The sequence below is a fragment of the Pogona vitticeps genome, chromosome 1, assembly GCF_051106095.1.
Source record: "Pogona vitticeps strain Pit_001003342236 chromosome 1, PviZW2.1, whole genome shotgun sequence".
Taxonomy (NCBI): domain Eukaryota; kingdom Metazoa; phylum Chordata; class Lepidosauria; order Squamata; family Agamidae; genus Pogona; species Pogona vitticeps.
Window position 1 is genome coordinate 176,212,384 of NC_135783.1, and position 24,795 is coordinate 176,237,178.

The 24,795-nt window shown below is 41.0% G+C and overlaps 1 protein-coding gene across 4 annotated transcripts in view; it reads left to right on the plus strand.

Moving 5' to 3' along the window:
* Positions 1 to 24,795, plus strand: part of ERBB4 (erb-b2 receptor tyrosine kinase 4) — a 1,032,003-nt gene that overhangs the window by 555,586 nt on the left and 451,622 nt on the right. For all 4 annotated transcript variants that reach the window (XM_078379181.1, XM_072977738.2, XM_078379170.1 and 1 more), the window contains exon 3: positions 3,841 to 4,027. In XM_078379181.1, coding sequence (XP_078235307.1) covers positions 3,841 to 4,027 — 187 coding nt within the window. The remainder of the gene's footprint in view (positions 1 to 3,840; positions 4,028 to 24,795) is intronic.

Here is a 24,795-nt window from a genome sequence, read left to right on the forward strand (position 1 = left end):
TTTCTTTGGAAGGGGCAGGGAAAGGATCAACAAAGAAGCCAACAATTTTGTATAAGAAGTACCTCTGAAGCAGTAGTGGGTCATGGATCAAGCAGACAGGCACATGCCCCCAAAATTACAAAATTCTTCTTGTCTGCAATCTGCAGAAACTCTGAAGGGGAGACAGTTGTAGAAGCCTCCTCACTGCCAAGAGCAGTGTTAAGATCTTTGAAGAAGACAATGTTCATGTTCTCCACTTTCTTGCTTCTACTGGCTGATGTTAAACAAACTGATGTTGGAATAATACTTAGGCAGAAGTTTGAAGCCACAAAGGGTGGTAAGAGGACAGCTGGGTGTTCACAGAGAAAGTAGCAAGACAACAAATCAATGTTAACAAAATGAACTACTGTATTTTTCCGTGTATAAGACTATACTTTTGTCTAAAATCTTTAGACTAAAAATTGATGGTCATCTTATACATGGAAGTAAGCTGAGGAGAGAACAAAAAGAAGTGGAGGGGAAAGCAGGGATCAAAGTGCTGTAGGATGGCTTTGATCCCTGCTTTTCCCTCTGCTTACTAAGTCCCATGGGACTTAGCAAAAAGAGGAGTTTAAGGATCAAAGCAATCCCGTGGCTGTATTAGGGGGAAAGGGATCAAAATGATCATGGTCACGGGATTGCTTTGATCCCTTTCCCCTTCCTTTTGCTAAGCCCCACAGGTCAAAACAATCCTGCAGTGTTTTGAGCCCTTTCCCCCTACACTTGGTAAGCCCCACTTAGATTTCTTAATTTTGGGTTAGAAAACTTGGGGTGGCTTATATATGGGGGCATCTTATACACGGAAAAATACGGTACTTTGTTCAGCTATCCATGACTGAAACATTCTGTGACTTAGTGTTGCATCTGAACTGTCCTAGTTTTTGAGCATTTGCACAATGCTACATTATAATTCTTATGGAAAGTTATTGCTGTACAGTATCCCCCCCCCCCGGCCAGGCTGTAGTTGTGCTGCAAATTAATGGTGCTGCTGCTTATAGGTGTGGGCTAATGGAAAACCTCCTCGTGGGCTGGGAGTTTTGTGACCCTATTAATAAGGTTGGCTTCTTGTGTGAAACTGCCTGCCATCTGGGTATCAAGGATGCCCATGGAGTTTTCCTCCTACTTGCTTTTGGTATTCAGTCAGGGGTTCCTCTTTGAAGATCTGGCAAACCAACTGCTAGATCTGATGAGTGGCTTCAAAGAAAAGATGAGGTGATCCTCCCCACCCCCTTTCTTTCAAAATAATCACTGAACTGCATCTATCACAAGTGGAAGGATCAGTTTATTATTCTTGCAAATATGAAAGGAAGCTAAGCCGGTATTCTCCAATGTAAAGATCTGTCCATTTGTAGCTTCTCTCTCTCTCCCAGTGCAAATCTCTGTCTTTTCTCACTTTCTCAGTCTGATCTAGATAGAGGGGTTTTTTTGTTTGTTTTTTTGGCTAGAGGAGAAACACTGGAATCAACTGAGCTAACAGATGGTTCAGCATCTCTCTCATGTGGACTCATTCAAATACAAGCCATTGCTTATTCTGACAGGAGGAGCAGGAGCTGCTTCCAATGGCTTCTGCAGCTCAAAGGTTCAGAAGAGCATCCTTCCTGTGGTATATTTATTCAGAAGTGTGAATCAATGGTGCTTAATCGTAAAAGAGTACATGTTATCAGCCATGAACCTTTTGTTTTAATTATGTCTTTTGAAACTAGGATGGTTCACAGTTCACAGACTCTTAAATTCATATAGAGTCATTCAAGAGCCTCATGGCACAGTGGTTGAACTGCAGTACTGCAGCCAAGACCTGGGTTTAATCCCAGGTAACCAGATTGAGACTCACTCAGACTTCCATCCTTCTAAGGTTGGTAAATTGAGTACCCAGCTTTATGGGGTGAGGGGCAATATGTAGCCTGCATAATAAAAATTATAAACTGTCCAAATAGTGGAGTGGTATATAAGCAGCATGCTTTTTAAATTCAGCTTATTCACTTGTCCTGGGAACATGAGGTGGGGGAGAAGCAAGCAGGTGTGCCCTTTCTTTGGTAGGAAAGGTGGGAGGGAAGAAAGGCCACACTTCATTTTTCCTCCTCCTCCCCACCCCAAATGGAGGTGGTAAATCAAACAGGGAAGAGGTATCAGACGTTTTTGCTCCCCTGCCTGGATACATGGAAAGTCTTGCAACAGAGCATGTAAAGGTCCTATTGTAGTCAAAACAAAGCTTGGGAAAATACAGGTTTTTGGACTATACCTCTCAAAAGCATTGGCTGAGGCCTTCTGGGAACTGTAGTAAAAACATCTCATTTTCCAATTGTGGATGAGATCTTGATGCTTAGCACAGTAAATTCCAATTAGATTAGGCACACTGAATCAGTGGAGAGTTGATAAATCATTTCCTTTATAAATTCCACTGATTCAGAGGGGAGCTACCCAATTGACACTTACATTCCATCTATTCATTTTAACAATAGGGCTGTAAAATTATTCCTTCCCCCCCCCCCCAACCTTTTTTTACTTGGGAAGTCCTGTTTATGGACTTGTTTTCTATTGAAGTACTACTTTATTGCAGTGAATCTTGCAGTGTTAAAGTATTTCCATAACTGTATAAGGTATTATAAAAATGTTTTGTGGATAAAAGTGGAACATGTAAACCTATCTGTAAACATCTGTAGAGATGAAGAGTGATGTGGCATATCCTGATCACATGACAGTACTTGTGCTACAGGAAGTGGGGCCAATGAATGGGATACAATAATATCTAACATTACATGGCATCAGGATACATTACCTATGTGCTATCCTAATCAGAGCTTGGATAATTTACTTTTTTTCACAACAGCTTCCAGAATTCCTCAGCTTCCATAGCCATTGTTCTGGTCCTAATTGGCTTCAGTTGATCACAAAACCAGATACCTGTAGCTGACCAAACAGAGAAACAACATCCCCAAAATGGCATTGGTGTGAATCTGAATGTTAGTCCCAAATAAAGTAGACCATTGAATCAACAAAATGACATAAGTGTTGATTAAACAATCATCAGCTGGCATGATAGCACTCTCATGGCTGGGATTACCAAATGTACTTACAGTATGTCAGTATGTCAAGGCTAGCTGCATTGTATATTGCATAATTATAGTCTTTGTATTATACTGGACATATTTTTTGTAAGACAAACCCAGAGTGTAACAAAGAAATCTGAGATTTTAACCAATGTATTCATATGTACTGTATCAAGGTTTTGTAGAACAAATTCTGTGCAAATTTACTGAGAAGTATGGTAAGTTCCACTATGTCTAATGAAACTTACATTTCATCTAGGAAGTGTCTTCAGGATTGTATCTTAAAGTCTACAATTGATGGCCTGAGCATTTTGGATGCATAAGGTGAAATATAACTTATCCAGATTTGCTTGCACCTTGGTTCCTGGATGGATCACCCAAGAGTGTTTGCTCTGTGGCTGATTTGTGTAACATCTGTGTTTCATAGTAATTTGGAGATCAACTCCTAAAATGAAATTGTTATATGACAGAGATATAATGCAGCAATATCATTTATAATTATGCAAGAAACACAAGGTTCTTCTCCAGTACATAAGCCTACCTGTCTTTTGAGGCTCTGCTTTGACACACCACCATCTTCACATATGGTGTGTGATAGCATAGGGCAGACCCTTCTCTGTAGTGTCATCATGGTGCAGAACCTGTGTCCTGCGGGTGATATATCAATACATTAATTAATTTAGCATGCCTTGTGAGATATCTTCCAGGTTTTACATTGAAAAGCTGGATAGAACAGTTTCAATAAGCAAATGCTTTGTGCTTTTGTCTCTTGCAGTCTATCCGAGAGGTCACTGGCTATGTCTTGGTAGCTCTGAATCAATTTGCCTATCTCCCGCTGGAGAATCTACGGATCATTCGTGGAACAAAACTGTATGAGGACCGTTGTGCATTGGCTATCTTCCTTAACTACAAAAAGGATGGTAGCTATGGACTTAGAAGGCTTGGACTGAAGAATCTCACTGGTAAGGGAATCATCTGGGCATGTATATATAGTGGTTTGACCTTATTCGCAGGGTGAACTTATTGATCTCAGGTGGAAGAGAATGTATACAGAAGTATGCCAGTATTCAGGCAACTAAAAAGGCACCCGGATACAGTGGCCATCTTTTCTGCCAGGGCCCCAATCCTTGGAAAGCAGCACTGACAGGTAGCAATTGGTAGGCAAAGCTTCTCCTGGTAAAGAAGTAAAGTTGTGGAGAAATTTCCAAAGATGCATTTTGTATTTTATGACTTAAATCATACGTCTGTGTATAAGAAAGTTAACAGACCTTTTCAACTTGTTTGTTGCTGATCAGATTGTGTATGTGTGTGAAGGAACACATTTGTCCAAAACTAGCTATGATATCATTAACGCTTCCATGTCAGTGCTGTGTGCATAACGCTTCTATAGATGCAGAAGTTGCTGTGGAAAATACATCTGCCTGAACTGCATTTTAAAGAATTATTGAATTAGGGATGTGCAGGATTGTTGAGGAAAGTGCCCATGTATTTTTTAATTTTCCATCTTCGGGAAGAAGCTACAAACAAATGTGTATCTTGGAGAACTGAGCATAAACGTACTTGAGTCAATGGGGATAATGTATTAAAATGTGCATATGTTAGACATATACGGGAGATAGATTGGTGCACTGGGACTCAGGGGGTTCAATTCCTCGCTGGGCCATAGAAACTCACTGGGGATAGTGCTACTGAAACTACTCCTAAAATATCTCAAGTACTTTGATAACACTATTAAGGTCTTTATAAGTTGGATGCAGCTTGAGAAGACGTAACAGTACATTAGGAAAACTGCAAAACATGCAGAGGTTTCTGTTGGGGAATAAGAAACAAAGCCTCACAACCAGATTTGTTCCTCACAAGGATGGAACAAAGAGGCAGATGGGGTTTAGAGAAATGTGATGAAATCAAGACATCCTAGCACCGTTGTGCCCTGAAGCCTCTGCAGCTCTAATAGATAAGGTGCCTAACATTTCATATCATTGGAATGTGAGGTGCCTGGTGGAGTTGGAATTTATTTTAATGTATCCACATTGCAGTATTTACATGATCACATCATTAGTAAATCTTTTTATCACGAATAGTATTTCTGTCTACTGGGAAATTAAGCTGTACAACACAGTGATATTGTTAAAAGATACTGTAGGTAAATAAATGTTATTAGAGTTGAAGACAAGGACATCTTCAATGGTGAAATGATTTGCATGAGTGACCAATAATTTTTAAGCCTATTTGTGATTGGTTTGGAGGAGCCAGTGTGGTGGCCTGATATCCTTCCCCATTATTTGGGATCTTTTGCAGATGGTATATAGTAGATGCAAGTAGAACATGGCTGCCCAAAGAGATGTACGCACAGGGGGTACAGGGCCGCCACTCCTTCTCCAAACTATGCAGTTAAAGTTTCTTGAAAGCAGGGAAGCTGAACCCCTTGCTGTATGTTATGATGGAAATATGAACCATCATGGCTGGCTAAGGCAAACCTGTAAATCCTCCAGGGACTCCTCACCAGGCTAGGAAGGGCAAAACCTGGGAGGGTGGGGGAGAGAACAGCAGAGATAAAAAAAAACCAATATTGGTGAGATGTTGTCACAGGATGTGAAGCTAGACCAAAGTCCCAAGATGGAAACGGCAGTCTTGAAGAATAAACTAGAGGTATGAGAATTTCCATTGGGCAAAGGCAGCCCAGATGTAATGGAGAGAAGCTGTTCAAGGGGCACGTTCACCCAAGAGGGGCCCAGCTATGACTGTGCGATCAGCTCCGGTTATATAGAATGGTTGCCAGTGGCATGCCAAGAATTGTGGCATTCTTGGGACACAGAAGGGATTTCTTTAAGAAAACCATTAGATCCAAAGCCTCTTTGCTCCTCCTTCTCACCATCAAGCTATTCAGCTGCATCAGATAGAGAGCCCTTGTCGTCCATTCTCCTCATTGGTTTCGGGAGTGGTGGTGTGTGTGAGGGGGGCAGAGGGGGAAAGAAGGATGTGCAGGGCCAAGTGGCACAGAAAACACCCACCACTCTTGCATGGCTTTGGAAAGGATAGATAATTCACCATTTCAACCTCTTTCCTTTGTTGAGGGATTTCTAAAGCGTCAGGTCCACATTAATTCAATGGTATTTCCCATGTGAAAAATGTGGAAAGTAATGCAACTTTTATCACTAGCTCTGCAGTTTGCTATTGTGTGTTACAACAGGGCTACAGACACTACCCAGTTAATTGGTGAGAGTACTGAAATAGTTTGGTTTAGCAAAAAGCCACTCATCAGGTGAAATGTTAAACACTTTTAATGTCATTGTTAAAATGCAAGTATCAGCTATGCTGACTTAGAAGGTGCATTCTCCCTTCACTTTTGTACAAAAGAGAATGCTTTTCGTACAGTGGGGCTTACTGCAATATATACCTATCTCAGAGCAAAGAATGCATCTTTTGCAATTTTGAAAAGATTATTTATTAATACACAGAGTTCTTCAGATTTAGTATTTATTCACTTTGATGACATTCCTGCTTCATAAAGATATCAAAAAGTCAGAATCAAGGACTCTCTAGCCATGACTCAACACAGAATTGTGCAGATCTGTATTTTTGAACTTCCCAGAATTGTCTGGGGAATTCTGGGACCTGTAGTCCAGAAGCATAAATCTGCAGACCTCTGGTTCAACACATGGTACATCATGTCTTCAAAGCAGAGGCCATGGAAACTCGCTGTGGAAGTAGAAGTGGCAAAATTATTTCTTAAATACTTCTTAAAGCCCTGTTAGGATTGCTATAAGTCAGTTCTGACTTGCTGGCACATAACTAACTATAAGACCTAGTATAAGCAAAACATTTCATTTGCACTGTTCCCCTATTCATTCATTGCAATTGGTCTCAAGAAATGTATTGTTCCGTCTTACCTGAATAAAGGATATTTCTCCAAAAGAAAGAGAGACTGCCCTGCTTGTGTGGACGGACTCTTGTTCAGATGACACCTGGTTGTAGAACTGCATTATGGATTTTATTTCCCCAACATAAGGAAAAGCAAGATGTTTATAACTTTGGTAAAGTCATATTCACTTAGGAGGTGTCCCACATTTTTTTTAACAAGTGAAGGAAGAATGTTAGAGTGGGGATCAGTTCATATAAATTATGCATGTGAACATAAGCAATGCTGTTTGGTTATTTTTAAAATCTTGTGCACTTCGTAATGTTCAAGTGGGCCTCTTTAAAATCCCCCAAACAAGCACATGCAAGCAAGCAAACAAGCAAGCAAACACTAAATAAATAAATAAATAAATAAATAAATAAATAAATAAATAAATAAATAAATAAATAAATCTTAAAACAGAGCTAGCCCAAAGGTGATGCCTAGCTTTGCAGCAGTATTCTCAGGCCTGGTGTGTGTGTGTGTGTTTGTGTGTTAGATGAATGACACAGACATTCCCTATGGGGCTGCAGCAAAGCCTGTGATGACACATGCTCTCTGCTTTAAACCTGCAGAACTTTGCTACAGTTTACATTTCTATTTCTTGCTTGCGTTTCCACTTTTGCTGCCTTTTATCTCCCTCAACTCCCAAACTCCAAAACAAATTTGCCCCTTTTCAAAGCTTTCCCCATCCTCAACTGACCTGACTCCCTCCATGTTGTCTTCTTTCTCAAGAGAGGGGGTGCGCACACATGTTTGCCTCCCTCATGCTCCTGCTTCCCCTCCGTTCCGATCTTCCAAAGCCAGAGCAAACCACCTTCTTTTGACGGTTATTTTAAAAAGTTGTTTCCAACCTGAATTTCTGTATCTCGTGCAACTTCTGTTTTTCTGCTGAGCCTACCAAAAAGTAACAGAGTAACATTGAAACACCAATTTTGTTTCCATCGGAAAACCATTGATTGAATTACACCATGGCTGTTACAGGGAATTAAGTAATCAATCAGTCAATCAGTCACCCTGTTTCATATATTGCAAAACATAATATGTTGTGAGAATAATTCATTTTAAAGATTGAATTATTTCCTCGTTCTGGACAGCAGTCATAATACATAGTACATAAATAACCATCATTGAGCCTCCAGATAGTGGACTTCCACTGCCATAGTTCCTTGCCATGAGCTATGAAGGAGGGCCATAGATAAGCGACAGAAAGATACTGGCTGAATTCCTCCTTTGTGTCAGTGCAGGAAGGCTTGACCTGGCAAGAAACTTTGATGAGGAATTTAAGACCCCATGAGATTTCTTCCATCTATTTGAAAGTGAGAAAAACAGGTTCTCCACACTCTCCAACAGTTCTTGAAAAGTGTATCTACTGTCCTCTCCCTTTTAGAAGCAAACTTCATACACACATGTGCATGCGTACATGCACACACACAAAGCAAGCACAGAAAGACCTGGCTGATTTTTAAGAAAGATGTGAACAGGCCACGTTATACTTCAGCTTCTTAAATAAAACAGCGGCTAGCTTCATTTTGGAAAATCCTTGTTAATTTTCCTAGCTCTAAGCTGCAGCTGTAGTGTGAGCTGGGCAATTTGAATTGTTAATGGTCAGTTTTGAAGATAATGGGAAATTTTGATCCAAAATGTGTCTTTTGATCAAGCATTAGCTTTCTAAAAATGTGATTCTTGGCAAAGTGAGAATCCTATTTGAGGGTCTCACGAAATCCTTCACCACTATTGATGATGAGAAGAATGTTGCAGGTCCTCATGGTCCTCATCCTTGCTGGCAGGAAAGACAATGCAAGGATTTTCATTGCTACCACAGTTTCCCAGCATTGTTCCAAACAATGGCTAGCTAGAATGCTTTTATATCCATGTACTGTATTAGCTGTATTTTCAACCAGAGACCAAGAAACACTCAACCTGAGGACACCTCTGTTGCTCTGAATATTGGCTGATAGCTGAAACTTCAGCAAAGAGGAGACAGTGAAATGTTTATATTTTTTAACATACTTGCAGTGAGATGGTAATTTGAAGGGGGAAGAATGGTTTGACTAAATACCTTGATTTTTTTTTCTGCAAGAGCCAGGCATACCACCCTTCCTATCTAATTATGTTAGGCATGGTGTCTTGGAAGGATTAAAATTGTGCTATGTCATTACAGAGGGGTGGCCGTAATATTATCTGCTGCATGCTCTTGACTCCGTGTGTTAATCATTGTGTTCAGCTTAAGCCTAGGTCCTGCTCTTTGCTCATTCGGACTTGGTGAAGGGAGATTGTGCCAGTAATAATGTAGGCCAGTAGGTGTTCTCTGTCTCTTTCTCAGGAATGAGGGAATAGCACTGACTTTGAGTTTTAGATAACGTCAGTCTCCCGCCTTCAACCAAAAAGTCATTCTCATCTCACAGTATTGGCAGGGGAAAAAAAGGATCACTGCATAAGCAGCATATTTCATGCCTAGCACAGGGAAACACTATCGCTCTGTGTTTATCAGTCTGTCACCACAATTGCAGCATTCTAGTATCTAGATGTAACCAGAGATGTACCCTTGAATCACATTACACAAGCAAGGCCAGTAATATGGCACAATACTATTCAGGTGGAGGAGAGAAAGTAAAGTATTCACTGAGGCAGCCGGTTTTTCTGGCTTCACAGCCCATTATATTTTTTTCCCCTGTGGAAATTTGAAATTTATTGAATGTACCCCAGGTTGTGATTTGCTGAATAAATATATTGGACTTCTGGCCCTAGCGGAGTAAGATGAAATGGGGGACATTTGGACTCCTCTTTAGGAAGGAGAATGTCTTGGCCTGGCCCTTTGATGGGCTTATCGCTATAAAATGCAGAGCAGCGAAAGAAACAGGTGGAAAGTCTCCAAAATTGTTCCAGGAGGCTGCCTTTAGTTTTACAGTTGTGTTCAAAATTATTCAACCCCCAATGCTGTAAAGGGGTTTAGGGACTATAGTGTACATTTGGAATTGTATTCAGAATGAAATCCTACAAGGACGTTTTAAAGAACCAAATGCAACTAAAATAACACCAAATGTTTATGTAATACAGTAGTAAATGTTTCTTTTGTGGTTTCTTCATTGCCACAATTATTCAACCCCTTAAAGACTACCACTCTGAAGAAGAGAGGTTCATTCAGGTGTTTTCGATCAGGTATTGAAAACACCTGTGGATGTCACCGAGCACCAATCAAGCATAATAAGCACCAATTAGGCAGCTTTAAAATGACTGTGATACTCAGCTCCTTCTAGACATTTACTGGTGTGGTTACAAACATGGTGAAGTCAAGAGAATGGTCCAGGAAGACAAGAGAAGAGGTGATTTGTCTTCACAGGAAGGGCAATGGCTATAAGAAGATTGCAAAGAAGTTAAACATACCAAGAGACACCATAGGAAGCATCATTCACAAATTCAAGGCAAAGGGCACTGTTGAAATGCTACCTGGTCGTGGAAGAAAGAAGATGCTGACTTCGACTGCTGTGTGCTACCTAAAGCGTAGAGTGGTGAAAAGTCCCCGTGTGACTGCTGAGGAACTGAAAAAAGATTTGTCAGATGTGGGTATAGAAGTTTCAGCTCAGACAATAAGGCGCACACTGCGTAATGAAGGTCTCCATGCCAGAACCCCCAGGCGCACCCCCTTGCTGTCTCCCAAGAATAAGAAGAGTTGACTGCAGTATGCCAAAAGTCATGTGGGCAAACCACAAAAGTTGTGGGATAGTGTTCTGTGGACTGATGAAACAAAATTAGAACTGTTTGGGCCCATGGATCAACGCTATGTTTGGAGGAGGAAGAACAAGGCATATGACGAAAATAACACCTTGCCTACTGTGAAGCATGGCGGAGGGTCAATAATGCTTTGGGGCTGTTTTGCTTCTGCAGGTACAGGGAAGCTTCAGCGTGTACAAGGTACCATGAATTCACTTCAGTACCAGGAGATATTGGATGAAAATGTGATGCAGTCCGTCACACACCTGAGGCTTGGGAGACGTTGGACCTTTCAACAGGACAATGATCCCAAGCATACCTCCAAGTCCACTAGAGCATGGTTGCAGAGGAAAGGCTGGAACATTTTGGAGTGGCCATCGCAGTCACCAGACTTAAATCCGATTGAGAACCTCTGGTGGGACTTAAAGAAAGCAGTTGCAGTGCGCAAGTCTAAGAATTTGACTGAACTGGAGGCTTTTGCCCATGAAGAATGGGCGAAGATACCCGTAGATCGCTGCAAGACACTTATGTCAAGCTATGCTTCACGTTTAAAAGCTGTTATAACTGTAAAAGGATGTTGTACTAAGTACTAAGATTGAATGTCACTTGAGGGTTGAATAAAACTAATAATGATGTGAGCACAGAAAAGACATTTGTGGTTATTTCATTATAAACTTAAGGTTATATTTCTCTGACCTACAAGTGCCTCTTTCATGTAAATGTAAGCAAGATGACTGAATGATCAAAATCAATGTCAAAATGGCCAAAACATTCAATTTCAGTGGGGGTTGAATAATTTTGAACACAACTGTAGAAGATTGTGCTTTTTGAGCTTGTTGCTGTTTTTTGAAGGGTGTTTTCTTTTTGCAACCCTTTCTCCAAAGAACAAACTTACTTCTTTTGGTTTCTACAGTGAATTTTTTTAATGTTTTTATTCCCCCCATGGACTGTAGCAGCTCTTTTCTTGTTGGATTGCAAATGTATTACTCCCTGAAGTCTCAGAAAGTTGAGAGTGGGTGGGGTAGACAGCATATAGCAATTCAGTTGCGTTGGGTCATGCTTTTTGATTTTTATATCTTGCCTTCAAAAATATTTGCCAGCCTAGTACCAATATATTTATCCAGCAAAACATACTATAGAGTTCATTCAGTAAAGCCAGTTACGAATAAGTTAATATTTCTATCACAATTTGCAGTTCTTGCCAATGTACAGTGGTGCCTCGCTTGACAACGTTAATTCGTTCCAGCGAAATCGCTGTAGAGCAAAAACATCGTAAAGCGAAATTAAAAAGCCCATTGAAATGCATTGAAAAACCATTCAATGCGTTCCAGTGGGCTGAAAACTCACCGTCCAGTGAAGATCCTCTATAGAGTCAGCCATTTTCCATGTCTGTGCAGCGAGGAATCCATCCCTAAGCACAGCGGGGGGGGGCATTTTCTTCAGCCAGTGGCCATTTTGAACGCCGACATCAGCTGTTTTTGATCATTGTAAAGCAAAAATCGGTTCCCGAAGCAGGGAACCAATCATCGCAAAGCGGAAAAACCCTATTTAGACCATCATTTTGCTATTCAAACCATCATTTTGCAAACACAAAAGCGATCGCAAAAACCTCACCGTCAAGTGGATTCGTCGTTAAACGGGGTAATTGTAAAGTGGGGCACGACTGTACTTTAATTTCATCACATTTATTCATTTATCAGGTTTTTATTGAACTTTTCTCAAAAAAGAATAATAATCAAGGCAGATCAGCACAAGCTGGATAAAATGCAGTTGAACTGAATAAATGGGTTCATAGAGTAAAACATAAGTAAATTAAAACCACAGACCAGGACCTGCAATGGTGTGTTGTACACTAGGTAAGACGTCACTGCTTCTATTCCTTCTTGTGCATCGAATCATGGAACTTGCATGTGATGAAGAATACAAGTAGTGACTCTTTAACTGGAAGCAATGTGTACTGATGCAATTTACACCATTCTAGCATATGCAGGCAATAGGATTTTGGTAATTGCTTAAAAATGATCAGTTGAAAAATAAGTAAAAGAAAGCAAAGAGCACCTGCTGATTAAAAAGTCCACTCCTCAGCATCCAAGGGTCCATTGCCAGAGACCTGCTTGTATAAAAAGGCCATTGCCCTGCTGGCAGAATGGCAGTAGGGTGGGGCAAACCTATTCTCCTGTTGATGAAGGTTCCAAACCTAGGAAGTAACCACTAAGAAAACCTTATTTCGCACCAGTAGAGTTTCCAGGTCAGCCATATCCTATTCTTTGAGACTTCAGGAACACACGGGGAGTTTTTGCAGGTACTAGCTGCTGCAAAGCCTAGTAGAAAACTTACCATGAGTCTGTGGAAAGTTCGTTTCAGAGCTCTCCACTTCTGCTAGGAGTTCTGTGGTGCATTGGTTAAACTGCAGTACTGCAGTGAAGACTCTGCTCAGGACCTGAGTTAGATCCCAATGTAAATCGAGTACCTAACTCACAATTTGTAGCCTGCATAACTAAAATTGTAAAGCACTCAAAGAGTACTTTAAGCACTAGGGGGTGGTATATAAACAGCACACTTTGCTTTTTGCTTTTGCTACCAAGATTTGTGCAACAAAAAAGCTACTTCGCAATTGCTACATCAACATGCTCATCCCTTCATCCTTATTTCTCCTTGCTGGTGTCTTGGTATGTCAGTGAAGCACAAGTGCAATAGACCTAGAAACATCTTTGTGCTTAAACAGCTTTAGAGCTACCTCGCACATAAGTATCCAATTTTACTTTGTCCAGCGCTGCTCGCCTGGAGGTTGGTCTCCTGATTTGCAGTCCTAGGGATGCACAGGAATTCCCTGGAAATTCAGCCAGAGTTCTTGAGACCTGGCAGTGCTGCTCATCAAACATGCCTTTGGTGGTGGCAGAACAGAAAGAGGGGCTTCCGCCAGAGATTTCAAAGCCCACGCTGGCTTGTATGAGAGAATATGATACTTCAAATAGCCTGGATCTCTCTCATATGTAGCTTCACAGGCCATAAGCATCAGCTTCAATTGTGCCTGAAAGCAGAACATTGTCAGGGAAGCTGTCATATTTTCTCATTACTACCATGTGTAAAAAAAAAATGATCTGAATTTGATTTTATGCTCTTACTTTCTCATGGGGTATCTTTGAGAAAGTGTATTTTCTTAAACATTTACACAGAATATAGTTACGTCCCATCTAATAATACACCTTCAAAATAAAGATCTATGGAATGGTTTTTTTCTCTTATCGTATCTTATTTATTTCCGACCTTTTCCCAATATCAGTCATAATTTACGTCATCTAGACAAGAGTTATTTTCAGTCAAGCTCACTAGCAATAAATATGACAAATGCTGGGAAATATCAATTTCCATTACCCTCTTTATATTGTGGATGTAGGGATTACATAGCACCATCTCCCTGAGCTCTGCGGTGTTCACTGGAGTGTCCTCTCAACTCCATATTCATAGGATGGCACAATCTCACAAACAGGATATATAAATGGATATATAAATGGTCCAAACAGAAAGAAATTCAGCAGCAGCTCACTGCATTAAAAAAAAAAAAGAAGAGTACTACACCATCCTTTTGGACCATGTTCAAAGTGACCTTGTTTTACTTGCAGTTCTGTTCTCCCCTGATTTTTTTTAAATTGATATTACTTTCAAAATCAATGTTAACAAATACTAATCGGTGTATTTCTTCAATTTTTGTCTGCAAATTTATCTATTAGTGCATGTGTGGTATTTTGTGAACAGTCACAAAATTTGTGAGCCAACCTTGAGATTCCTGCTGGTCAAGTGTCACTCGTGACACAATGATGTACTGCACAACTTTGCTCTTCAGGAGTCCATTAATGTTATTGTGCAGCAGAGCAAATCAGCATTCTACAAGGCAATTCCAAAAATGGGGGAAGCCCAAACCAAATGTTATAATTTTGAGAAAGACAAGATCAGCACCAAATTTGGCACGGATACAGCAGACAGACTGTGCTTGCTCTGTGCCAAATTTGGGGAAGATTGGGGCAAAGAGTTTCCAAGTTACAATTTTTAGAAAGTTAAACTGTCCCGTCCACCCCCATGCAGATGCTAGTGTCCTAAATGTCCCTAGATTTAAAACAGATCATTTTTTAAAAAAAAGACCAGTGTTGCTTATCTTGCAAGAGAATGGTTGACCACAACTGCTGGTTTTATTTGGAAGGCACCTACGATGCACAAGCTGAAATACTGATTCCCAAAAAAAGGACTTTCAAAAGAGCAAAATAGTGACTTGGTTATAAACTGAGCATGCATGGAACAAGCTTACTAACAAGAGCTTGCAAAATAGATACATTGTTGCAGCTTTGTCAGAAGGGGAGGGAGATGTTTGGCAGACAATGAAAGGTCACAGAAACAAAGACAGATTTTCTTTGAAAAGTCAAAGAAACAGGTTTGCTTTAAAGAAAGCAATGGAGTGACAGTCCTCCAGAAAGGGACATTTTGCTATGCATCCCCAGGGAATTAACATACAATTTTGTAAGGCATTTTTGCACTACAAAAGTGCAGACCAGTGGTGTTTGCCCTAACCCTGAGTGCTTTTAGCAAACATTATCAGAGGATTTCTGAGGATCCTGACGTAAGTCCTCAAAGGGGAAATTGGGTCCAGGTATGGGGCAATCTGACCTTTTGACCCTGTCAGTCAGGACCCAGTAAGGAGATTTTCAGGAGAACTGTTTAACTGCATTCTGGCAAAAAAAATAAATATATATATACACCACCACCACCACCAACAACAACAACAACAAATGGTGGTGGAAAAGAGATTCTGTGCCTGATTGTAAAAATATTTTTAAAAAATATTTTAAAAAGAATAGAAAACAAATAATTGTTTGGAAATTAAGAAAAAATGCTGAGGATCTTATGTACCATCAAGTCACTTCTGATGTGTGGTAGCTATATGAATTAATAAGTTCCAAAATTTCATATCATTAACAGCTCAGATCTTGCAAACCAACCACATTTCATGTTAGGTTGTTCTCCCTTCCTACTTGCCCTAGCCATATTATCTTTCCCAGTAAGTCCTTCTCAGGTCTTACAAACTAACAGCTTTTTTGAGACAATGTTTCTCATATTAGGTCTTACTGTCGTCATCCCTCTTTGTTGTTGTTTAGTCATTAAGTTGTGTTTGACTCTTTCTGACCCCATGGACCAGAGCACACCAGGCCCTCCTGTCTTTCACTGCCTCCCAGAGTTTGGTTAAATTCATATTTATTTATTTATTTATATTTATTTATTTATTTATCTATTTATTTTATTTTTTTTTATTTTATTTATATCCTGCATATCTGGTCTTGTGACACTGTCCAACCATCTCATCCTCTGTCATCTCCTTCTCCTCTTGCCCCCACACTTTCCCAACATCAGGGGCTTTTCCAGGGAGTCTTCTCTTCTCATGAGATGGCCAGAGCACTGGAGCCTCAGCTTTAGGATGTGTCCTTCCAGTGAACACTCAAGGTTGAGTTCCTTCAGAATGGATAGGTTTGTTCTCTTTGCAGTCCATGAGACTCTCAAGAGTCTCCTCCAGCACCATAATTCAAAAGCATCAATTCTTTGGCAGTCAGCCTTCTTTATGGTCCAGCTCTCACTTCTATACATCGTTACTGGAAAAACCATAGCTTTGACTATGCGGAGGTTTGTTGGCAAGGTGATGTCTCTGCTTTTTAAGATGTTGTCTAGGTTTGTGATTGCTTTCTGCCCAAGAAGCAGGCGTCTTTTAATTTCATGGCTGCTGTCACCATCTACAGTGATCATGGCGCCTAAGAAAGTAAAATCTGTCACTGCCTCCATATGTTCCCCTTATATTTCCCAGGAGGTGATGGGGCCAGTGGTCATGATCTTAGTTTTTTTGATGTTGAGCTTCAGACCATTTTTTTGCATTCTCCTCTTTCACCCTCATTAAGACGTTATTTAATTCCTTCTCACTTTCTGCCATCAGAGAGGTATCCTTTGCATATCTGAGGTTGTTGATATTTCTTCCGGCAATCTTGATTCCAGCTTGGGATTCCTCCAGTCCAGCTTTCACATGATGTGTTCTGCATATAAGTTAAATAAGCAGGGAGATAATATACAGCCTTGTCGTACTCCTTTCCCAATTTTGAACCAATCAGTTGTTCCATATCCAGTTCTAACTGTTGCTTCCTGTCCCACGTATGGATTTCTCAGGAGATAGATAACGTGGTCAGGCACTCCCATTTCTTTAAGAACTTGCCATAGTTTGCTGTGGTCCACACAGTCAAAGGCTTTTGCATAGTCAATGAAGCAGAAGTAGATGTTTTTCTGGAACTCTTTGGCTTTCTCCATAATCCAGTGTGTGTTAGCAATTTGGTCTCTAGTTCCTCTGCCCCTTCAAAATACAGCTTGCACTTGTGGAAGTTCTTGATCCACATACTGCTGAAGCCTACCTTGTAGGATTTTGAGCATAACCTTGCTAGCGTGTGAAATGAGTGCAATTGAACGGTAGTTGGAGCATTCTTTGGCACGGCCCTTCTTTGGGATTGGGATGTACACTGATCTTTTCCAATCCTCTGGCCACTGTTGAGTTTTCCAAACTCGCTGGCATATTGGGTGTAGCACCTTAACAATATCATCTTTTAAGATTTTTAAATAGATCCACTGGAATGCCATCACCTCCACTGGCCTTGTTTATTTATTTATTTATTTATTCATTTGATTTATACCCCGCCCATCTGGTCTAAAAGACCACTCTAGGCGGCTTGTTGTTAGCCATGCTTTCTAAGGCTCACTTGACTTCACTCTCCGGGATGTCTGGCTCAAGGTCAGCAACCACACTATCTAGGTTGTCCAGGACATCCAGATCTTTCTGGTATAATTCCTCTGTGTATTCTTGCCACCTCTTCTTGATGTCTTCTGCTTCTGTGAGGTCCCTACCATTTTTGTCCTTTATCATGTCCATCTTGGCACAAAATATTTCTTTAATATCTCCAATTTTCTTGAACAGATCTCTGGTATTTCCCTTTCTATTCTTTTCCTCTATTTTTTGCACTGTTGATTTAAGAAGGCCCTCTTGGCTCTCCCTGCTATTCTTTGGAAGTCAGCATTCAATTTACTGTAACTTTCTCTATCTCCCTTGCATTTTGTTTCCCTTCTCTTCTCTGCTATTTGTAAGGCTTCCTTGGACAGCCACTTTGCTTTCTTGCATTTCCTTTTCCTTGGGATGGTTTTTGTTGTTGCCTCCTGCACAATGTTATGAGCCTCCGTCCATAGTTCTTCAGGCACTCTGTCCACCAAATCAGTTCCTTAAATCTGTTCTTCACTTCCACTGTTTATTCATAAGGGATTTGGTTTAGATTATACCTGACTAGTATTTCCTACTTTCTTCAGTTTAAGCTTGAGTTCTCCTATAAGAAGTTGATGATCAGAGCCACAATCAGCTCCAGATTTTGTTTTTGCTGACTGTATAGAGCTTCTCCATCTTTGGCTGCAGAGAATATAATCAATCTGATTTCGGTATTGTCCATCTGGTGATTTCCATGTGTAGAGTCGCCTCTTGTGTTGTTGGAAAAGAGTGTTTGTGGTGACCAGCTTGTTCTCTTGACAAAACTCTATTAGCCTTTGTCCTGCTTCGTTTTGAACTCCAAGGCCAAACTTACCTGTTAGTTCCTTTTGTCTGTTGACTCCCTACTTTAGCATTCCAGTCCCCTAGAATGAGAAGAACATATTTCTTTGGTGTCAGTTCTAGAAGTTGTAAGTCTTCATAAAATTGGTCAATTTCAGCCTCTTCAGCATCGGTCCTCACACGACCAGATAGGCGGGATATAAAATAAATAAATAAATAAATAAATAAATAAATAAATAAATAAATAAATAAATAAATAAATAAATAAATAAATAAATAAATAAATAAATAAATAAATCGGTAGTTGGTGCATGAACTTGGATTACTGTGACGTTGAAAGGTCTGCCTTGGCTTCGTATTGAAATCATTCTATCATTTTTGAGATTGTATCCCAGAGTGCAAAAAACAGTCTGAAACTCAACATCAAAAAAACTAAGATCATGGCCACTGGTCCCATCACCTCCTGGGAAATAGAAGGGGAAGATATGGAGGCAGTGACAGATTTTATTTTCCTGGGTTCCATGGTCACTGCAGATGGAGACAGCAGCCACGAAATTAAAAGACGCCTGCTTCTTGGGAGGAAAGCGATGACAAACCTTGACAGCATCTTAAAAAGCAGAGACATCACCTTGCCAACAAAAGTCCGAATAGTCAAAGCTATGGTTTTTCCTGGCGTGATGTATGGAAGTGAGAGCTGGACCATAAAGAAAGCAGACCGCCGAAGAATTGATGCCTTTGAATTGTGGTGCTGGAGGAGACTCTTGAGAATCCCCTGGACTGCAAGGAGAACAAACCTATCAATTGTAAAGGAAATCAACCCTGAGTGCTCACTGGAAGGACAGATCCTGAAGCTGAGGCTCCAGTACTTTGGCCATCTAATGAGAAGAAAAGACTCCCTGGAAAAGACCCTGATGTTGGGAAAGTGTGATGGCAAGAGGAGAAGGGGACGACCGAGGATGAGATGGCTGGACAGTGTCTGCGAAGCAACCAACATGAATTTGATACAACTCCGGGAGGCAATAGAAGATAGGAGGGCCTGGTGTGCTCTGATCCATGGGGTCACGAAGAGTCGGACATGACTAAACAACTAAATGACAACGATCCCAGTACAGCTTTCCCCTCTCTTTTGTTGACTATGAGGGCTACTCCATTTCTTTTAAGGGATTTTTGCCCACAGTAGTAGATATGATAATCATCTGAATTGAATTCGCCCATTCCTGTCCATTGTAGTTCACTGACGCCCAGGATGTCAATGTTTATTCTTGACATCTCCTCGTTGGCCACATCCAGCTTACCAAGGTTCATAGATCTTACATTCCAGGTTCCTATACAGCATTTTTCTTTGCAGCATCAGGCTTTCCTTTCATGTTCAGGTGCATCTGCAGCTGGGAGTCCTTTCGGCTTTGGCTCAACCATTAACTGGAGCTACTTGTACTTGTCCTCCATTCTTCCTCAGTAGCATGTTGGACGCCTACTGACCTGAAGGACTCATCTTCCAGCGTCATATCTTTTAGCCTTTTGTTTCTGGTCATGGAGTTTTCTTGGCAAAGATACTGGAGTGGCTTGCCAGTTCCTGCTCCAGGTGGATCGTGTTTAGTCTGAACTCTCCACTCTGACCTGTCCGTCTTGGGTGTCCCAAGCTTCTCTGACTTACTCAAGCCCCTTTGCCATGACAAGGCAGCAATCCATGAAGGGGATATTAATTTACCCAGTAATATTTCTGGTTGTCTATGGTATCTGTAAGGCTGTGCCCAAACACCACATTTCAAATCAGTTTATTTTTTTCCCCAATCTTCTCTGACTTTCTTTTACATAGTGTGGATGATTTTGACCTTAGTTTCCAGTGACAATCTTTGAGTATTCCCAGCCCTCCTCTTTTGCTATTTCAAAAGGTTAGAGGACATCTTTTGGAAATCATGCACACAAGACATTTTTCATCCAATATAGCTTCTCTTCCTCCGGTTGCCTACACCAAAGAAAGGATTTGGAAATTGGGAGATAGCTGCATTAGGCGGAGCAGGCATAGCAAGATTAGGTTAAAGGGTGTGTGTGTTTTTCCATTGTATACGTTGCACTCACTCACACTTTTGTTTCACCATTTCACTAAGTCCAAAGCAACCCTTCAAAATATTTTGGCCCAGAGGGACTACAGGTACATCCCAGCTCCTGTCCTTCTCCCAGCAATAGAGATGGGCACTAATTAAGTTGTGCCTCTTGGTACAAAGACTTCCACATGGTACCACAGGTGCTGCACATCCCCCCCCCCACACACACACCTCCTGGACAGCTGCTTCACTTACAAGCCACCACACTGCTGGGGGCGTCCTCTATCGCTGGCTGCCCAGTATATTCACTGGGAAGTGAATATACTGGGAAGAAACTTGGGATTCCCAACCCTGCCTCCTCTGACAGCCAGCCACTTCATGGAGGTGTAGGGTGAATCTCCTCATCTGAATGGTCAGCTGCCGAAGGAAGCAGGGAAGGGAAGCCTGAACTCCTTCCTGGACCAGGCAGCTGGCAATGGAAGACAACCAGGCGGCACCCAGAGGTTTGTCAGTGGAGCAGCCATCCAGGAGATGGGGGGGGGGGGAAGGAAGCGTGCCACACCTGTGGTGCTTCATGGAGATCTTTGTATGAGGAGGCACAACTTAATGCACACCCACCTCTATCCAGCAAGCAGAGTATAGATCATACACTTTTCTTCTGAGATCCTCTAACCCTTAACATGAGGGAAGTTTATGTTGGAATTTATGTGTAGAGTACTTAAACATAAACTTCCGTTTTAAAAAGCCAGGACAATGAATTCATTAAAAAAAACACAACCCAACCCTCAGTATATGAATAAATGTTTTGAAAAACAGCCCTGGTAATGGCTTTGTGTTTGGATGAGAAGTGAATAAGTGATGAAGAGAAGAGTTAGCTTCAGGGCTTTTCCTTTGCTTGGTGTCACTTTGTGAGTGGCAGTGAGCAGAAGAGGGTATCCTGTAGACCAGCTTCACTGCTGCTATGGATGCAGTCAACATTCAGGCTGCCCTTTGCTAGGTAATGTTTGTCATCCTTTTTTCCTGCTGGCAATGCAGGCATGATATTGTGCTTTCATCCACAATTCCTTCATGGATCCTGCTTGGATCTCTGTAGAAAACAGTGTGGTATCAAGTTTGGTCTTAACATGTTTGGGCTGTTTCCTGGCATTTTGAATTGTGGAACCAGAAGTACAATATTTTACATTCAGAAACAGGAGGGTTGTGTTTTTGTTTGTTTGAAGAATTTCATTTCATACCAGTTTCTCCACCCCTGTCACTTTTCCTTTAGCCCTAGTTATCCTGTATGGTGTAGCCACTGTGCATGCTCAGTTCTCACTTAGGGATCTTTGTTGCCTCATTACATTTTTTTTTAAAAAAATGCTTCTTTGAACCTTAAGAGTGCCACCAAACCTTTTGCTCCCTTCCTTTTATGGGTGGGTGGTATCATATGGGGGTGTGTATGTAATACCCCACCTGGCCTGAACAGCAGAGCTATTTTGAGTGGTGCTCCAACAACTGAAAATATTTAGAATTAAACAGCCCAAGTAAACATGCCAACCGGATACTGTTTTCTGTAGAGATCCAGGCAAAGGAATTGTGAATGAAAGCCAAGGGGCAGGTCATCGCTGTAACACTCTAAAAAAGAAAAGAAAAGAAAAGAAAAAAGGAGCTAAATATTCCAAGATTTCTCCTCAACTAAGCTTTTGCAACAGGTAAACCAACAAGATTGCCTTCTAACTAAGCACTGGGGTTGTTTGTAAAAGGTGAATTATATTTTAGTGGGAGTGTTCTACCTGCTAAATTGATAGCTTCTGCATTAAAAATGGAACACTCTAGGGAGCTGGAAACATAGAAATGGTGCAGTGTTAATCCAAATGTAAATTTGTACTTGTAACAACATTTTGCAACTATGAATGGGCAATCCAAGCATCAAAAATAAGTCTAAACTTCATGCCATTTAGCAATGTGTTAATTCAATGGATTTTTACAAAATATACTTCTGGTGTCTGCCCAGGTCATGAATATTAATGTGTTATCTGCATGGACCAGTGAGAGTGCTGGAGAGGCGGAGTCATGAGATATAAGAGTCTCTGCAAGAGGAGGAGGAGGGAGAAGATTAGAGATTGGAGACTGGGAGTTAGAGTTTGGAGCAGAGAGAGAGTTTGGGAAGGTGATAGAGAATAGAAAGGGATATTGTCTTAGTTGAGGGTTAACAACACTGACTGAACTTTTGTTTCCTGTAACAAGAAACAATTTCTCTTTGGTTCTTTTTAAAATGACACATTGCCTGGACCTCTGTGATTACTAATAAAGAAAGTTGATGCAGCCAACTGGTGGCAGTGACACGACACGTAGCTTGTGCTCTGGGATTGGGGAAACAATATGTAACAATACATTTTATTCAATATTTTGGAGAGCTTAAAAGCTAACCAGTAATCCATCCATCTGAGCTGGAAGGCCATCTGAGCTGGAAGGGTAGCTAGTATTTTGAATGGTCCTAAACAAGTCAAGTTGTTATGCTCTGGACTTAGAGTGTCCCTTGCGTGGCTTGTAAGATATTGTACATTGTCAAAAATAGAATGTCATGTTGTTGCTATTGCCCCAAGCAAAAATATTTTATGGAAAAATTATTTACAGCTCACATTTTTAGGGGGGCAATATATAGCAGCTAGATTATTTTTACATCCCTGGCCATAGGCTGATGAATGAAACCATATATGCTGGCTTCATTCAGGGATGTAAAAATAATATATATATATATATTATTCCAATCTCATGTCCATGAAAAACATGTTCATACTCTGTTAAATACATACATACATATACATACGTACACACGTACACACGTACACACGTACACACGTACACACGTACACACACACACACACACACACACACACACACACACACACACACATTATAATCAAAGGCCACTGAGGGAATTTACATCAAGTACCCCACTTACTACGGACAATGTAGGCATAAGTAATGGAGAGACGTACCAGGGGGTTGCAGTCGGAACTCCACACTGGAGGAGAAATCGGCAATTGGTCTCTGGACCCAGAACTCCTAGAGAAGGTTCTCTCTGCCTCTATGGAATCATTCTATAAACATATCTATCAACACCTGGGCCCAAGGAGAACCATATGGAAGGAAAAGTGGGTCCCCAAGATGCTCAAGGGCCCGAGAGTGAACAAACGAGGATTATTTACACCCAACTACGTGATCAGTGTTTCCTCTCAGCTAAATCCAACCAGACAATTTTCAATAACCTGCATGATCTAAAGAAAGAAATCGCTGATATTAAAGCAATACTACAATGCATTGCTGACATGATAAAGTTGGGCATTTTAAAAGCAGCATCTCCCTCAAACCCTCAGAATACTGAACAGAGAGGACTTCAGGCAAAAAAGGAGCTGGGCACAAAAGATCAAACACAAAAAGATAACTCCCCAGCCTTTAAACGTCAGAGTTACCCACAGTTATCGGAAAAAACAACCCAGGACCGAATGCCCATCTCCGGGATGACCCTAAAGGCTTGGGCAGACCCATATGACCGAAGAGAGGACACAGAGGGACCTGACCTAACATCCTCCAATGTGTGTGTGTGTGTGTGTGTGTGTGTGTGTGTGTGTGTGTGTGTGTGTGTGTGTGTGTGTGTGTGTTTAATATATAAACAATTGCTGGTAGATTCATTTGCATGTGATTTTTTAAAAAAAAGATAACAGCCTGCTGATGAGTCCAATAACGCTTACTAGGTAGCTAGTCGTGTCTCCTCTGAGAATTTTTCTATTCAAAATCCCCCCTTCCCCCCTACCCAGCCACCAGCTGCTTTTAAAAGGGGAGCAGACTGCAAACCAGAAATATACCAACAAAAGTAGGGGAATGCTCTGATTACTGATGAGGTGTAACACATTTTATGACAGGGTGACACCATTCCAACTTGATGGAGAAGACAGAAGAATAGGAAGCAGCTAGAAGAAGAGATTTGGCAGATTTTCTAGCCAGCTTTAGCTGGAGAGTGGAGCGAAGCTTGTTGCTTTCTGGGAATGTGATAAAGGCTGGAATGATACATGTAGGTATTTGTTGTCCTGCAGACTGGAAAGAGTGACACTATAACTCTCCAGTTCTGTCTTCACTAACAAAAATCAGTCCTACTGAGCCTGACACATTTCACTATTTATAAAATTGCAAGAGTATATAAGATTCCAGCCCAAAGGGACTGTTGTGGACCTGTGTCTGAGTGTCTGTCTGGCCATCTTTCTTATTCCCCCCACATTGCTGAGCTTCATTGCAGGAGGAATTTGTTGGCAGTGTCAGTACAACCACTCATATTCTACATGTAGGAGCCCCAACGTGATCATTAGGTTGCTGCATTTCTAGAGCTCCCTGTCTGTGAAAGTAAAGCACCAAAAGCAGGCAACTCCTCAGATGAACGTAAAGAGTGCCAGAATCTCAGGAGCCCTTTTGAAATGAAGAGAC